At 34.4% G+C, this 18,396-nt stretch overlaps 1 protein-coding gene across 7 annotated transcripts in view; it reads right to left on the bottom strand.

The window, feature by feature from the left end:
* LOC128211512 (histone-lysine N-methyltransferase PRDM9-like) overlaps positions 1 to 18,396 on the bottom strand; it is a 67,622-nt gene that overhangs the window by 48,467 nt on the left and 759 nt on the right. For 2 of the 7 annotated variants that reach the window (XM_052916384.1, XM_052916386.1), the window contains 2 exons: positions 10,594 to 10,663; positions 10,316 to 10,466 (listed from right to left, as the gene is read on the bottom strand). In XM_052916384.1, the coding sequence (XP_052772344.1) occupies positions 10,316 to 10,466; positions 10,594 to 10,650 (208 nt within the window). In that variant the 5' untranslated portion in view covers positions 10,651 to 10,663. Of the gene's footprint in view, positions 1 to 1,782; positions 9,600 to 10,315; positions 10,467 to 10,593; positions 10,664 to 11,105; positions 11,266 to 18,396 lie in introns of those variants that run through there. The other 5 variants (XM_052916382.1, XM_052916383.1, XM_052916385.1 and 2 more) reach the window with 4 other exon arrangements.

Below are 18,396 nucleotides of genomic sequence, written 5' to 3' on the forward strand. Positions count from 1 at the left end.
AGTGGTGCGGCCGAAGTAGGATTCCCGTAGGATTGTTTTTTGGTATATTCCAGACTAAAACAAGAAAGACCATTGATGCAAAGCATCAAAGGGCGCCGTTTAATAGTTTATGCATGTATTTTATGTTTAAAAACAATGAATAGTCAACGAGCATATGATGATGCCAACAAACTAAGGGAATACTGTTCTGTTCAGGGTGTAAGACGTACTACTCAATGTTTTAATCTCTAATCAAAACCTTTTACTGCATTGAGAAGTGTTTATAAGCTTTCAAATGCAATTGCGTCCTAGACCTTAATACAAGCTAATTGTTAGTTATGGTTTTGATGTCGACTTTCTATGGTCATTTGTGTCGACTCATTTCAAGGTCATTCTTGCAATTGAACAGTACTTGTGCAGAATCAAAATATAGTTGTATGACCTTTCGCCTTACGAATTTGAATGTAGTAAGTAGTAGCATGTGGTATGCATTTGTTGTTTTGGTTAAAAAAATGAACACGTATTTATTTATGAAAAGTAGAGATGTCGCAGGAGTGACGAATACCCCAGAATGCCGCCTGGAAACAGGAATGGGAAACTAGTTCTTTGAAGACAGGTCGAGGTTATTGTACACTGCACTTTCACTCATAATGATTTTCCAAAGTATGTTGTATAATTAAAATCCATCATAGTAATTGACGCTGCGTAAAAGAAAAGGTAACGAAAGGCAATAACTCTGTGATAGTTACTGTTTAATGAGAATACAATATAAACTTCTGTCAAAAGTGGAAGCTACTGGAAAAGAGAAGAAAGAAATCGTGCTTCTGGATGGAATCAAACGACTGCCTTGATTTTGTAGTTCTGTGCTCAATACCATAGAAGCTAAATAATTAAAATTGAAGAGTTTCCAGTGGAGATTTTCATTAGGGGTGTGCTACCTTAATATACATGATACGATTATGGTGCTTGTGCACTGCACTTACTCCCATTGCCATCTATCTAATATGTACTTAATTTTATTTCAATCACATCAATAGTTTTAAAGCTGCACTCTCACAGAGTTATCGTTTTGACAACTTTTTATTTTTCTCTTGGAACGAGCCATTTTTTGCAAAAAATCCATGGAAACCAGTTGTATAAGACTGCTGACAGAAATTTAGATCGCAAATCGTTATAACTAGGTTAAAAAATTGATTGGTTTATGCTTTTTTCTTAAACCATTAGTAACGGTTTAAGCCATAAAACATTAATTTTCGAACGGAAATATGAAAATCTACGATCTGATTTTTGTCATCAATCTTATACCACTGGTTTGCAGATATTTACGCACAATTTCGCTCGTTCCAAGACAAAAAATAAATAAATAAAGTTGTAAAAATGGCATATCTGTGAGAGTGCAGCTTTAACTATGGCACATTTGTAGTCCCATGCTTAACAACATAGGCGAAAGCATTAAAATTGGTAAGTTAAAGAAAATGTATTAAATACTGTTTAATGAATATACAATATAAACCTCTGCAAAAGATGTTTACTATTAGGATAAAAAAGGAGAATTATTCTACGCATCTAACTGGATTCGAACCGCTACCATGAAACTCTCAAAATTTGTGTAGCACTCTGCTTAACCATATAGGGTAAAGCATAAGTTTCATAACAGGCGTCCCAAGCAAGTGGGAACATCACGTGAACCAATCAAAGTGTAAGATTTATGAAGTTCCCGCGAAAACATTTTATCACATGACTGACTCTACCAATCATTTTGTGCGCACTGTGTAGTATTCTAAAATTAAAACAACTCGGGGCAATCGTTATGAAATTTTACTTATGTCATCTTTAACACATTAACAAATAAAGTAAGGTGAACATTTAATTCCGATATCGATAGAATTAAAGAAAACAGCTTAGTTCATTATTCAGCAATGTAGTAAACATAACAAAACGAAATAAAACATAATTATTCGCATTCGTATAATTACCAGTCCACCCATTTTACATTTCCGGCACATGATTACAGGTAACCAATCCAAAAACGGAAACGAATCGCGAAGAGTTATTAAACTTATTTGTCGTTATTTTTTGAAAAAAATGTTTTGAAGATAAATTGAAAACAATATTTTAAACCATAAATAGCATAATTAACCCACATGCAATGCCCATCCATTTGCATCTTTTTTAAAACAATAAACAATAAAACCCAACTGTCAATCAAAATTAAAAACCGCTCCTACCGCTAACTAAAAAGTATTCCCATCCAAATATTGGCGCACACTTCAGTGCGGCGCCAATGACTACATTTTAGAGCAGCATTTTCATGCCTAATCCAGTAGGATATCTATATAAAAGCGGTTTGTTTAAAATGTAGACTATTTTCGTTTGAGCATTGAATGAGAGTATAAAAATGAGAGCAAAATGTATATATACATACATGTAAACAATATTAGCCAAGTATAGATAATGTTGACGTACAAGAGGATTGATATTTTCAAGCTAGTAAAAACCACAAATACTGAATAAATCTAAGTGGTGGGTGGTTGATATATAAGTCTACATATGTGACGTCGTCTGCTGGACTGAGCCCTGTCGAGGCATTCCTAGTTTGAAATTTTGAATTAGAGATAATAAAAAAGGAAATATAGACATATAAAAAATAAACACGCCTTTTAAAAAAACTTGCATATTTTAGCCAGTGTAATTATAAACTCACATAATTTAGACATTCGAGTTGAGAGACTAATTCTAAACTCGCATAATTTAGCCAGTCTAGTTCTAAACTCGAATATTTAAGCCAGTCTTAAGTTCTAAAATTGCGCTATATGCTGATTCGTTTAAGTATCGTTTACAAATACAAGTATGTTGACTGTCTTGTTTCACGGCTTTAATTAAACACAAATAGAAGAACAGTTTAAAAGTTAAGTATATTTCTAGACCTGGCTCTGTGGCTTAAAAAACAGGACTAAAGTTTAACAGTTTTTAAGTTCAGTACAGTTTAAGACGTGGTTTTGTAGCTTTAACTGAACAAATTTAGTTTTACAGTTTCTAAGTTCAGTATGTTTCTAAACATTTCGCTGTGGCTTAAAATGAACACACACAGTTTTCTATCTTTAGTACATTTATGGACGTTATTTTGTGGCTTTAACTGAAAATATATAGTTTCTACTTTCTCAGTTCAATTCACTTATAGACGTGGTTCTTTTGCTTTAACTAAACACATATATAGTTTTACAGTTAAATACACGTATAGACGTGGTTTTTTTGCTATAACTGAACATATATAGTTTCTAGTTTCTCAGTTTAATACACGTATAGACGTGGTTATTTTGTCTTTAACTGAACATATATAGTTTACAATATCCTAGTTCAATTCACGTATAGACGTGGTTATTAACTGAACACATAATATGATATAGTTTTACAGTTTCTCATTTCAAGACACGTATATACGTGGTTTTGTGCTTTAACTGAACATATAGGTTTTAGTTTCTCAGTTCAATACACGTATATACGTGGTTCTTTTGCTTTAACTGAACATACATAGCTTACTGTTTTTCAGTTCAATACACGTATAGACGTGATTATGTTGCTTTAACTGAACACATATATGGTTTAACAGTTTCTCAGTTCAATACACGTATAGACGTGGTTCTTGTGCTTAAACTGAACATATATAGTTTACAGTTTCTTAGTTCAATTCACGTATAGACGTGGTTCGTTTGCTTTCACTGAACGTATATAGTTTTACAGGTCCTCAGTTCAATACACATATAGACGTCGTGTTTTGGCTTTAACTAAACACATATAGTTTTACAGTGGCTAATTTGTGCAGTATACATATATTTTTGGATATGTTTTTTTAACAGAGCGCTCACTGTTTTACAGTTTCTAAGTTCTATATAATTCTGTGCGGTTCTTTGGTTTTAACTGAGCACGCACTCTTACAGTTTCTAGGTTTAGTATATCACTAGACTCGGTCATCAGTGTTATCCGCATTTAACTCCCTTTCGAGATCTTCAAGCCGTTGTCGGCTCGGATATTGCGGTTGCAGTTTCTCAATGTAAGGGTGGGCTGTTCTACAATGCTTGATTGCGGTGGTGCTGCTATTAAATTGTTCATCGCACTCTCTGCATGTGACTAGTTTCGTCTCGGTATGACTTTGATAATGTTTCAATAACGGCCATCGGACGATAAATTCTCCCAAACAACCTTTCACAATGCATGTAAATGATTGGATTTCTACGGAGTTTGAATTAGCTCCCTGTTTACACTCATCAGATGTCCCTGCAATAACACTTGAGTTTGTCGCCCTCTCATTTTCTCCGGCGCTTACATATGACCGTACACCACTTTCTTCCTTGTGTTTCTTTATGGCTGGCTCTTGACACGCTTCCCTTATCTTTTGTGAAGCTGACCCGCAATTTGACAGTGACTTTACTGACCGCGTGGCGTCTTGATCTAGTTTTATCGGAGATAAAGGCACTCATGTCGGGTAACTCATTTTCCGCCTCTTCTTGAAACTCGTCATCTGAATTAGACCAACTGTCATTATCTTTATCATTAGAGGCGGGGGTTACCGGTATGACAGGCTTATCGACATTTGCCTTTCTTCGAGTCCCCTCGGGTGGTACAGCTTTTCCAAGAAGGAGCGAAGGCGATTCCTTAAGTTCGTCTTCTATATTGGTCCTTTTAGTGTTTACTTTCACATTATCCGAAACCTTTTTAACTTTCACTGGTACTACGGATTGATTTGATCTGTTTCCGTCAGTTGGTTTGGAATGTTGAGCAAACGAGACGTTAGGTCTGCTCATTTCTACGTGTTTTTTCCGACTGTACTGGCATTAAGGTTGGTTTTATCTGTTAACAAAACATATAACTGTCAATACATATTTCATAATTCAGAATATACCGGCATATGCAAAAATGTCGTTTTACTTTTTTCATATTGAGTTATGGCCAATGAAGACATTTCACACAAAGGGACTCCTAAAACTCCTTTTCAATAGTGTAAATGCCAATGGGAACTCCTAGGCCATTTTCTATCAAAAACAACCTCGGATGTATATGAACGGTTTACAATGGCCGAAATATGTACACATTTACAACGCAGCAAAAAGATCGCGTAGTAATTTCAATTTAGCTGTAAAAATTAATGACTGAACTCTAGGGAATCTTAATAATGTTTGCAATACTACACTTAACTGGCAATCAAATAAAACTCAGAAATACATGCTAAAACGCTACATTTAATTAATAATATAACTCAAAATTAACGATCTACATCTTTCGATAGAAAATGGCCGAGGAGTTCCGAATGTGTAAACGCTAGATACAATCAGAGAACCAGCGGCGATTCTAATGAGGCCTAAATATAACTAATTGTTCATTTCAAATGTCTAAATCTACCCTTTATTTTAGCACTGATCCTAAGATTAGTTTGACCAAAATACAACAAGGACTGTACAGAGGCGTCGGAAACAAACTCTTTTTAGTAGGCCTATTAATCTGGGACCGTATTCATAAATGGTCATTAACCGTATATGTGCATAATATAGGTGGAGGTGTGTTTTTTCTTTGTCTTTCTTTGAAACAAACAGTCAGTTTCTTAAGTATGTGATGTTAAACCAATAATAACTAGTCATATATAGCTTCAGTAGAATTTAAAAAATGTAGTGATACATTTATAGGGTCAATTTGATACAGTTTTGTGACATAGCAATCTGGATGTCAGATATTCACATTTGATCACCCCACTTCAAAGTTACAAAGTCACGATGTTTCAGAAATGAATCACCTTCAGTATTTAGAGTTCGACCAATATAAGGAACACATGGCCGGGTTTTGACGGCCGTCGAATGAAAACGCTCAGTAAAACTGCATTAAGTGGTTATACACAATTATATATAATCAAACTGGATAAATGTTTCAGCCCAAATCCAATGATAACTTCAACCTGCATCATATCGTTTTGTTAATAAAAAATCCTAACAATGCGTGAAAATTAATGTAAACATATACCTGAACTTTAATTCAGACGATGGAAACTTCAACAGAATATTACATCTAAGTCTCTAAAGCGGAACTAAATGTCTTACGTTAAAACACTTCAAAACCCAAAAATTACTAATGTGGCGAAATAATGCTTTCTGACAAAACTTGAAATTCTCGCAGAAGTAAGCTTTCCCCTTGTCGGAGCTCAGAACGTTTGGGCTCTTTGCAGTCACAATGAAACACTCCTCCCCGTCAGCGAGTAATCTAACCGCCTGTAAATATAATGTTAACAAAATCATTTCTAAAGGTATTTGTGCGATTTAAGTTAACTTTGCTTGTAATAATCATACAATACATTTCCATATCTCAAAGTGGAAAAATGTTGTGGGTGGTAATAATTTCCGGTACGGACAGACACCTGGGTCGAATAAACGATATTCCGTAACAATCTGTCGAACACGTCGTTCACCAGGCCAACGACAAAAGATTGGAGACATCCTTAGGAAAGACAAGGGTATCAATGAAACTCGTGTGTTTTGCGATAGAACTATTTTAGAGTTTCAAACAATTTAAACAAAAAGAAGGCCCATGCGGGCCTGTGGTCTACTGGCACTTTGTCATAACAATCAGTAAACCATGTTTCAACGGGAGACAAACACTACAATAATGCACACCTGTCTGTACAAAGTTGTCTCCCTATATTTCCTTTGCATTCTTTCTAAGTGAAATTATCCAGTCATACAAAGGCGGATCTGGCTGCTTTTCGAGAGAAACCGACCTCTCATGGATATCAAACTAATGTATCGGCTTTATCAAGTTCTCAACCAAGTGCTTAAAGACGAACGGTCGACGGAAAACGCGCCATCGCAATTACTCTTCTGGCATTTGACCAGAAGAGCTAAATTCAACCTCGTATGATTGTAGTGCCAATTGAGGTTCTCCAAATCTTAGGAATGTCCTATAATATTTTACGATTGTTTTGAGTTAAACCCAATAACTTCCCTCGAATGTTCCACCATCGTTCAAGCTGTTTCTGCGATGTCATGGGTTTATTTGGCGACTATAATTCTTCCTTACGGTTGTCGTAGGAACATCGTTAGATTTGACTTCGACAGCCCTTACATTTTTATCAACACAGTAACACTACACATATTGTTATGTCAACGCTTTAATCGCCTTGAACAAACCGACGTCCGTACTCTGTCATCTCCAACGCTAAAATCGTACGTACAAGGGCGGCCACAGGAACGACACAAACGATTATTTGGAGTAATTATGCAAATGCATAAAAGACAACACCGCCATAAATCATAACACTGAAGTGAGAGCAAAGGATTTTTAATACAACTCTCATTTTATAAAATATTACCCTCTTCACTGAGATTGAGATATATTTGAAGGTAACAATTACCAAACATCTTATAATACAACACCCAACATCTTATAGTACAACACCAAACATCGTAAAGTACAGCACCGACCATCTTATAGTACAACACCCAACATATTATAGCACAACCAACATCTTATAGCACAACAACCAACATCTTATAGTACAACACCCAATATCTTATAGCACATCAACAAATATCTTATAGTACAACACCCAACATCTTATAGCACAACACCCAACATCCTACAGTACAACACCCAACATCTTATAGTGCAACACCAACCATCTTATAGTGCAACACCCAACATCTTATAGTACAACACCAAACATAGTATAGTATCAACATTTTTAAGTACAACGCCCAACAACTTATATCGCAACACCTAACATCTTATAGCACAACACCAAACATCCTACAGTACAACACCAACCATCTTATAGTACAACACCAAACATCTTATAGTACAACAACCAACAGCTTATAGCACAACAACCAAAATCTTATAGCACAACATCCTACATCCTACAGTACAACACCAAACATCTTATAGTACAACACCCAACATCTTATAGTACAACACCAAACATCGTACAGTATCAACATTTTAAAGTACAACACTCAACATCTTATAGTACATCACCAACCATATTATAGTACAGCACCCAACGTATTAAAGTACAGCATCAAACATCTTATAGTACAGCACCCAACATTTTAAAGTACAACACCAAACATCTTATAGTACAACACCAACCATCTTATAGTACAACACCAAACATCTTATAGTGCAACACCAACCATCTTAAAATACAACACCCAACATCTTATAGTACAACACCAAACATCTAATAGTACAACACCAACCATCTTATTGTACAGCACCAACCACCGAAACGTTTGATCGTATAACATTGACCGCCACGTGTGACCGTATAACACTGACCACAACATGTGACCGTGTAACATTGATCAACACGTGTGACCGTGTAACATTGACCGCCACGTGTGACCGTGTAACATTGACCACCACATATGACCGTGTAACATTGACCGCCACGTGTGACCTTATAACACTGACCACAACGTGTGACCGTGTAACATTCACCGCCACGTGTGACCGTGTAACATTGACCACAATGTGTGACCGTGTAACATTGACCACCACGTGTGACCCTATAACATTGAGTGTTTTAATAATCTCTTCTGTTGGTTGAGAGTGTTAGTCATATCCAGTGTTGATTGAGTGTGTTAATCATACCCAGTGTTGGTTGCGTGTGTTAATCATATCCAATGTTGGTTGAGTATGTTAATCATACCCAATGTTAGTTGCGTGTGTTAATCATATCCAATGTTGATTGAGTGTGTTAATCATACCCAATGTTAGTTGCGTGTGTTAATCATATCCAGTGTTGGTTGAGAGTGTTAGTCATATCCAGTGTTGGTTGAGGGTTTTAGTCATATCCAGTGTTGATTGAGTGTGTTAATCATATCCAGTGTTGGTTGCGTGTGTTAATCATATCCAATGTTGGTTGAGTATGTTAATCATACCCAATGTTAGTTGCATGTGTTAATCATATCCAATGTTGATTGAGTGTGTTAATCATACCCAGTGTTGGTTGAGGGTGTTAATCATATTCATTGTTGATTGAGGGTGTTAATCATATCCAGTGTTGGTTGAGGGTGTTAATCATATCCAGTGTTGGTTGAGTGTGTTAATCATATCCAGTGTTGATTGAGGGTGTTAATCATGTCCGGTGTTGGTTGAGTGTGTTAATCATATCCAGTGTTGATTGAGTGTGTTAATCATATCCAGTGTTGGTTGCGTGTTTTAATCATATCTAATGTTGGTTGAGTGTGTTAATCATACCCAGTGTTGGTTGCATGTGTTAATCATATCCAATGTTGGTTGAGGGTGTTAATCATACCCAGTGTTGATTGAGCATGTTAGTCATATCCAGTGTTGGTTGAGTGTGTTAGTCATATCCAGTGTTGGTTGAGTGTGTAAGTCATATCCAGTGTTGGTTGAGTGTGTAAGTCATATCCAGTGTTGGTTGAGTGTGTTAATCATACCCAGTGTTGGTTGAGTGTGTTAATCATATCCAGTGTTGGTTTATGTGTTATTTCTTTAACAGGGTGCATCTTTACCCACTAAATGTGACATAAGAGACCTGACCACTTTTCTTTCACTGTGTGGATCGTCAATAACGTCTGGCCCTCTGACGACTTCTGATGAAGCCTGGTTTTCTGAAACATATTAAAGCAAAATGTAAATGATCTAAAAGAAAGCAGGTTAAATCTACACTTGTGGAATGAACACCTTCATAAAACTCCCTTAGGCCAAGTGATGTACAATCAATATACTTGTCATCCACCAATACTATGTTCACTACAATTAATTCAACATATTTATGTAACATCGACAGTAAAGCTCTGCCAACGTTAGATTAATCATGCTCGATAGTTGCCAGCGGGGTTCTAAACAGTAGCAACCGCAGCTACTCTATGGATTGTGCAGGTCGTACTAAAGTTTTGTCTCTCCGGGATAGGAGTCTGGGTCCATGATTACGAACGGTCTCGAGTCCAAGTCTAGACTCAGACTCAGATAAGCAATTTTATAAAGGAACAAAATATCATATGTATTCTTTTTCTTTTACAAAGTTTATGTTAATAATAGTAGACATTCAAAAAGTAATATATTTCAGGAAATTCTGCCATCAATGCTCTGATAGAAGGAAAATTACAATGAAAGTAAGTTGTGCCATAATTAGTCTTGAGTCTGAACTCAGACTTGAGACTGTTCGTAATCACTGCCCCTGGAGTTCTTTTCCTATACAACGAGACATCCCAATTGTATCCAATTATAACTGTTGATATACATTATTTTGCAGATTGCTCAGCATAATTAAAAATATAGAACTTTCGTCAAATGAATGTAAAAATAGACCACTGATTTTACGTACTTAAGTATTGCAGAAATTCCGTTTTGACAATAAGGGATTTGCTCTCTACAAAGTCAGTTCCATTGATCGAGCCGAGCAGATGCAGTGTCTCGTCATAAACACAGGCAGTAACTATAAAACACTCATCCCCAGCCTTGTTTAACAAAGTTGACTGTAAATAAAATACACCATTCTTAAAGAAACTTAAAAACAAATATTTTTCACAGGTTGAAATCTACATTGATAAACATATAAACAAAAAGATGAAAACAAAATACTATAATGCGAATTATACTCACCAACTCTTTCAACTCTGATCTAACAACTTGCCTCTCAAGAGCCAGCTCATCGCCCATGTTTGTTTTGTCTCTAAATACACAATATAAAATATATAACGAAGGAACTATAACATACAGTTACATCGTTAATTATTGCAAACAACAAACAGATACATAGGGTTAGGTAAAAAAGATGATTTTCCTCCAAACAAACATATTTATAATCTTATTGCGTCATAGACAATAATTGATTGTAACATATGAAGATTTCCGCCACCTACCCCCATCCACCCCACTCACACATACATACTTAGGTACGCCGGAATATGGGCCATGTCGGGCAGTTGTACATACCAAGGTTATAATATACGCTGAGTTGCACTAATATATCAAACTGGGTTCGAACTCCATTAGGGAACAACCAAGCGCCATAAATTACGCCATCAATTACAGTAATAATCTAAATTCAATTACAGATAAATGACCTATAGGGCAGCTGTTTTGAATAATACATGCACGAAATTTCGCAGTACCTATTTTTTAAAAAGTTAATCTTATTTGTAACGCTGTCATCAAATTAAACTGAAACTGCTCTTCTTCCACTCCAGATAAGTAGATCAAAATAGTTGACCAAGATGAGAATCCTTATCCTGCCCCAAAACACTCACATGGACATTCAGCACAAACGAGTTCCTGTCAAAAAATACATGTTTTACTATATTTTGTTTAACTGAGGTGGGAAAAAAAGCATCTACAGTGGTCGCTCGTGTAAAATGGCTTCATGCCAACCATCGCGCAGAATGTTCTGCGAGCGGTCATGGAAGACACTTATGCTATTTAATGTCGTACGATTGTTGATAAGATTGTAAGTATTTATTATGTGATTATGTATAGGATAGACAACGAGTGGACGTATCTATGTATATTTGTAATAGATACGTCCACGAGGTGTCTATCCGACTAATGCGAGACGGTTTTGTTCTTGTTCTTTAATCTAAACACTCATAAAATCCAAATATCATTTAACTTTGTATACCGCAAACAATGCGTATTTTGGTTTGGCTCAATCCAGAATTTTCTATGGTTAGAGAATTAATGTTTACCGTACACATTGCAAGGCAAGGATCTTTACCTATATGCCATTACTGAGATTGCCATATCGAAATTCCGTTAAGATTCCAAGGACGGAATGGTTTTGAAAAGGGTGGTCGAAAAACTAAATTGAATATTATTTTCTGCATTAATGTAATTGATATTGAGATCGACATGAAAAGTATCTGTAATTTTTTTATATCAAAAAGAGTTCATGTTCAAGTTTTTATCTTATTAAGGCTTTCAAAGATTTTCATGTTTGAATAAAGCTAACCGAAAAAGTGATTTGGTATGGCCTAACAAAAAAATGCACTTTAAGTTTGATTTGTTACTTGTGGGAAAATATGTTTAATTCAGTATTATTAACTGTTGTTTGAACGTATAATTATCGCCATTGAACTAGTTACCAACGCTACTGTCTGCTAATAGAGATAAGTCAAGAATATCTTAAATGAGAACAGCATCATGCACAAGTCAATGTTTTTCGTAAATATGGCACAGTGGTTGGTGCTGTGGGAGGGAGGTCTTTTGGTAATAAAGTTGGCTTGATATTTATACATCGGACGATACACCACAATCGGGGCTGAAAACGCCATCCTTGGACTTTCTGTATGAAACAGATACCTACTGATGAATGGTCAAACCATAAAACTTGATAACTGTCTAAGCTTTTCATTATCAGCATATAAATAAATCAATACAATTGAGGAATGTGACCTGTACGAACTATAATGTAAATCATGATAAAAGAATATAGCATTAAACCTTTTTTGAATATGTTACCAAACCCCAAGAGGTAACAAATGATTTTTAGCGACTTAAATAGTGGAAAGACCAACAAAAAAAATGTTTAGCTACTCTGGTTCCACTAAATTCGCTTCTTTATATCTCATTTAAGTTTTTGTTCCAGTATGAAATAGTGTTTCCAGTTTGCTTTTAAAGTATATTCAATGATTATTATAAGACCATGTAAGAAGTTTTAAAAATAGGTGCCTGATGAATTATAGAATATTTTTCTTGGCCTATGAATACAGTTTTATGCTTAACTGTTCATCAAATGTGATCCATTTTGCCTCGAGGAAATCGTGTTTTAGGAGTTGTATATATACTTCTGATGGTACAACGTGTATATGAGAAATGGAGCAGTGAAATAGCGAATACCGATTGGTTGGATTAGAGTGAGCTTGGTCTAATTTCTTTTCGGTTCTTTCCTTACTGTTTGTGTTTTTTTTGTGCTTTTTCCCATGCTTTTCGCATTCGGAACTACTCGGTCTTTTTCATCGAAAACAACCTCGGATGTATGCCGGTAAAGCAGAAGTTCGTTAAGATTTAAATTATTATTGTAGTGATTTAACGTGTTTTGTATACCTAAGATTAAAATGGTTGCCAGTGAAGTGAATTATTGCATAAATGATAAAAATTCCCAAGAGTAAAGTCATTAAGTTTAACTGCTAAATTGAAACTTCTACGCGATCTACCTGCAGCGTAGTTAAAATGTTAAGATTTCTGACTTTGTAAACCGTCCATATACATCCGAAGTTGTTTTCGATGGAAAATGACCGAGGGGTTCCGAATGTGCTTTTCGGTGTTTCTGTGCTTTCCGCCGTACTTTTTCGCGGTTTTCCTAGCATTTCGTGCTTTTCGGTTCTTAGTGATACCGTGTTATTTTTCAATATACTTATTTACATTTCCATACACAATTCTTTTATTTGAACTTTTGAACATGTAAACCTACGGTAAACTTTTAACATTGTAATCTTGAATGGTTGTTTAAGTTCAGTTTACAACGTCAAATATGTAATTGACGTTCAATTTTACAAAATATGGACTTTTATTTTTGTTCACTGCAAACGATTGCCTGACATTTTCATGAGATATTTTACATTTCCACACAGATTAAGATTTCTTCTCTTTTACTATATAAATTTTAAAATAAACTAACTAAGATTTTACAAACACCGCCTTGTAAAGCAATGTTATTATTTGCCGTTTTTCCCGAAGGCCGATTTAAACGGTCACGAAATTCACACGTCTGACGATAGGTAGGGTACCTGTTCATCATTTCCGGAGGCGCTTATTGATTTTTGGTGAAAACAAAAGTTATGAAACGGAAGTTCAAATCACTTGAAAATGGTGTTTGAACGGAAATAGAATGTTCACGCATTAGGGCGCTCTCGTAAAAACAAGAGAACAGTAGTTGTCTTAACCGGTAAATGTATTGTTTTCTTGTTTGTTCATTCGATTTTGCAAATTTTTGACTTTTTTCTATCTAGAAACATGAATCTGAAATAAAATGATGCTAACAGTTTATCCGGAATTAATTTCTTTTAGGTACACGAGGAAGCTTAATTTGACGTTCAGTTGAGCAGTATTTCGGACGTTCACGGCCTATCCGAATATCTTACTCTGTTTGAGGCAGATAGTGTTTGTAAGTTCAACGCATTTTCATTCAATTAGTTATTTAAATATTTGTCTATTCTTATAAATAGTTTTGTTGTTGTTTTTAGCACAAACAATAGAAAAAATACTAATTTTTTTTGGAAGTCTAAATGTAATCTGAGTGTAATTTTTTGTTTCTGAGGCATACTGTTTGTTTGTTTCCAAATAAAATCAGTGTAAGATTTAAAATGCTTAACCACTGTAATTTAGTTTGATGAATGGCGTAGCACACAAACTACTATTACTAGTACTATGAGTATATCATTCTTATATTTGATCATTGAAATAAATTCTGATCAGTTTGACTTTATAACCTTAACTTGTTCATATATATACTGGTTAGGGAACACTTTTTCACCAATACCATTTATTCGCCCATCCTGTTAAATTGTTTTTCAACAATGCCTGTATGATTGTTTTTAATACAAATGATATCTTGTGTTCCATTGAAGCTTCTTAATAAAAATATAATCTGAAAACTATTAGCAATATTGAAATTGCACCATATTTCTTCTAGTGGGGGGATTATCTACTTTTACCACTCAACATAATATAAATTATTTCACCTCAAAATATTCGTTTCAACTTTAAACAGAGCAACATGTAATAATGTATAGAAAAAAAGAAAGGAATAAGATATTTTGTTGCCGATCAGGAATATTATTTCAAGAGTTTTTTTTAAACGACAACTTTTTACTACTAGTGGGCGAATTATTGGTACAGTTCACTGTCATTTTAGTGGATTTTACTGAGTATGTTTGGCACGTGAGATAGTTGGGAAAATTTTCAAACATTATAAATATCATCATACTGATTTTTATGGCGGGAGCGTAACTTTGTTTGTGAAATTTAATTCAATGGCATTCAGTATTTCTTCAGTTGCTGAAGGACAATCTTCATTTCTTGGCAAAAAGGGGTCTCTAACCAGTACATTGTATTATCTACTGTAATGTAAACAAGTGTAAAGATCCAGTAACCAAATTCATTATATTGTTTACATAATGAAGTTGGTTACAGTTGTTCTTTAACTTGTATGTGTAAAAACTAGATTCGATATCTTAATATCTTACATTAACACCAATGATATTCCTGATTATATAGTACCAGCTTGATTGCATTGACAAAGAAGTAATTTCCATATGAGGTATAACTCTGTGTTTTAGAATATAAATCAATATCTCGACTATATACAAGTGTATATAATATATACAATGTAGTTATTTATCAGTACATTGTGTATCAGAGTAAACTGATTCAGCTACATTAAAATATACAGTAGAACTATTAAATCCTAACATGTGGCTTGAAATTTTATTTTGTATAATTAAAAAGTTACGTATTGATTCAATAAATTATATCAATTTAAGAATTGTTCTTAATAAGTACTATGAATCCTCGAATTGACAAGTCATTTTTCTAATATTATGGATAAAAATTAAAAATATTTAGATTTATTATTGTATTTTTAGATACTTTTCCCCCATGTAGTTGTATGTGTATAGTTTGATTTTTAAATATGAGAAACTTTTTAACTCTTAGACTATTCACCTGTACACATTTTCCATCTGTTGTCCAGTGATCAAGACGGCTGGAAATTGGATGTTCATTTTTTCTTAAATAGTTCACATGCATTATATGAACATTTTGACCGATCTATTGAGAACTATGTATTCAAGTGTAGATAGATAGCAAGAAATGAGTAGTAGTATGCTGTCTGTACAATATGCTCATAATTCTTTTCTAATTTCTTAGTAGCAGGTGCTTGCTATTTGAACTTGATAATGTCTGCTATAATTTTCAATGCCATATTAAAAGTTGTCTTTGTGGAGCTGAGATCATTGATTTTATAAAATATTTCATTTCAGGGATTTGGTACCAGGAATGGATTTGTTGTACTGTTTGTGTATTTGTCAGATGTCCATTGGATACCAGCGATCATGTTCAAAGGCATAAGGTATTATTTTACTAGTAAGTTTTAAAGGAGTAGCTAAACATATATGCTAACAAGTGAAAACAAACATGTAGCTGCAACTGAAATATATCTATCAATGTGGTTAATGTTTTGTATTCAGCACAACGTGTGACAGCTAATAGCTTTACATTGAATTGTTTATGAGCAATGAAAGGGCGCACATCTAGTTGTCGTACATGTCGGTCAGTCCATCTGTACTTCCCTGCAATTATGTACATGTGTTTAGCATAACCCGGCAGTTGGATTATAATTTCAAATTGTTTGAGTAAATAATCAAACAGTTCACCATAACAGTCAGAGCCACATATACTAAACAGAAGTTGGTGAAAAACAGCTGCGAAAATTTATTGAAACAATAATGAATACATGTACTAATCTCCTAAGTGCTTGCATTGATATCTTTATTCAAGCCATTAAAAACTGCTAAAATGCACTGAATTCTACATATTGTATCACCATTGCTGTTCTGGTGTATCTCTTCTTATTCAGTTTGTATGATATGCTAAGCAATAAGTTGAGCTATTGTCATTGCCTAGGTGTTGGTGTCATAGTCTTGGCATGCTATTCCAAAACATTCAAAATCTTCATATGAGTTTAAGTACACATATTTCTAGTTTCCTGCAATAATGTTAACTTTGCCATAACAAAATAACAGTTTAACAAAAGAATGTGCTTATGATTTATTTCATTTGCTTTTATTAATACAGTTCTACTGACTACTGAGAGTGTCTTGGAAGAACACGGTGAATATAAAGATGCAGTTGCAGAGCTGAGAACAAGATTTCCAGGCCTGAAAGCCAGAGACACTGACCCAGCTGAAAGTAAAGACTCTTCGCATTGAACAGATAGAGAAAAGCCCCGAAATGGAATAAAAACCATCAAAAAATGTTTCATGCTGCTATATTTGGATTTGAACAAACAAAGACAAGCACACTAGTGCAGATCCCATCAGATACCCTGAATTTAATCCAAAAAGAGCATCATTGCTAATGAAAACAAGCAGCGAAAAAAGATCTGAGAAAGGCAAAACAAGAAAGAAAAACAAAACAGAGTACAAAAGTTAGTCTTCCCTATAAAGTATCAGAGATATTGAGATTTATGGACTAATGAAAGTGAATTAGATGAGATTTTGTAGCATATATCTCAACAAGAAGATGCCTATCAATCAAATTATTTTTCATGACCATGTCTTATAGGGTACAAGCCCTAGAATAGTGTTCTGATTTTCAAGTAAAGGAAATACATATTCAATAGTCGGTTCAAATCTCAAAAAATATTATTTCAGTGAATTACACTGAAACAAGAAGAACCCTATACAGATGAGGTGATTCAGGGAAAACTGGAAGAGTTAACAAAGTCAGTCTAAAAAGGCTCAAGGAAAAGATCAAAGAAACTTACTCATCCTGTCACATATTGAATAGTACAATGTGTATCTTTTTAAAAGTTAAGTTTTAAAAAAAATATTGAGTAAATCAAGATGTGTTTGTTGAAGTAACATTAAACACAATGTGCACAAGTCTCACCTGCATAGGGGCTTGACCCATTTTGTAAATTTTAATTGGTTACTACGGAGAAATTATGTGGTTGCTATGGAATTAATTTCATGATTTTCCTTTAAATATAATTATTTAAGTTTCTGCTCATTAAAATAACATCCAATATTGGAACGTTTATGATATGAAGACAAAAACATTTTTTTTTATGTTTCTGTATTATGCAATTGGTTGCCATAGCAACACATAGTAACGTTTGTGTTTGATTATATTTTGATGTGCATTATGGTTTGTCTGTGAATCTATTTATGAACATTGTTATCTTCAATATTTATGTTCAATATAAGGTATCAAATGTAACCATACACTTGCAATTCAATAAAGAATTTTAGAATGTATATGATTCTCAATAATCGTTTCTATTGAAACCTGTTTTATTAAAACAAACCAGTTGACTACTAAATACTAACATAGAGTCTTTAAAGTGCAACTTTGCAAGTAACACTTATCTGACTGTAGTTTAAACAAAGTTTTGGGTTATTTGTTTTGTCATCACTTAGTTTGAATTTTACATGTTCCGAAGCTGTTGCTATGGGAACTTGACTGAGACAGACACCTTTAGACATAATAAAGTCAAGACTACGAGTGTGGAAATACCTACTTAACATGTTTGTTGCGAAAGTGTATTCACATGTATTCTACAAGTACACATGTAGCATTAAAATGTATTGGAAAAACAGCCCTATCAAAATGGTGCCGTAAACCCTTTATATTTTCATAATATAATTGATTATATAATTACCCCCGATAGCGAAGCTAAAAAATGGC

The sequence above is a fragment of the Mya arenaria genome, chromosome 12 (assembly GCF_026914265.1).
Source record: "Mya arenaria isolate MELC-2E11 chromosome 12, ASM2691426v1".
Classification (NCBI taxonomy): domain Eukaryota; kingdom Metazoa; phylum Mollusca; class Bivalvia; order Myida; family Myidae; genus Mya; species Mya arenaria.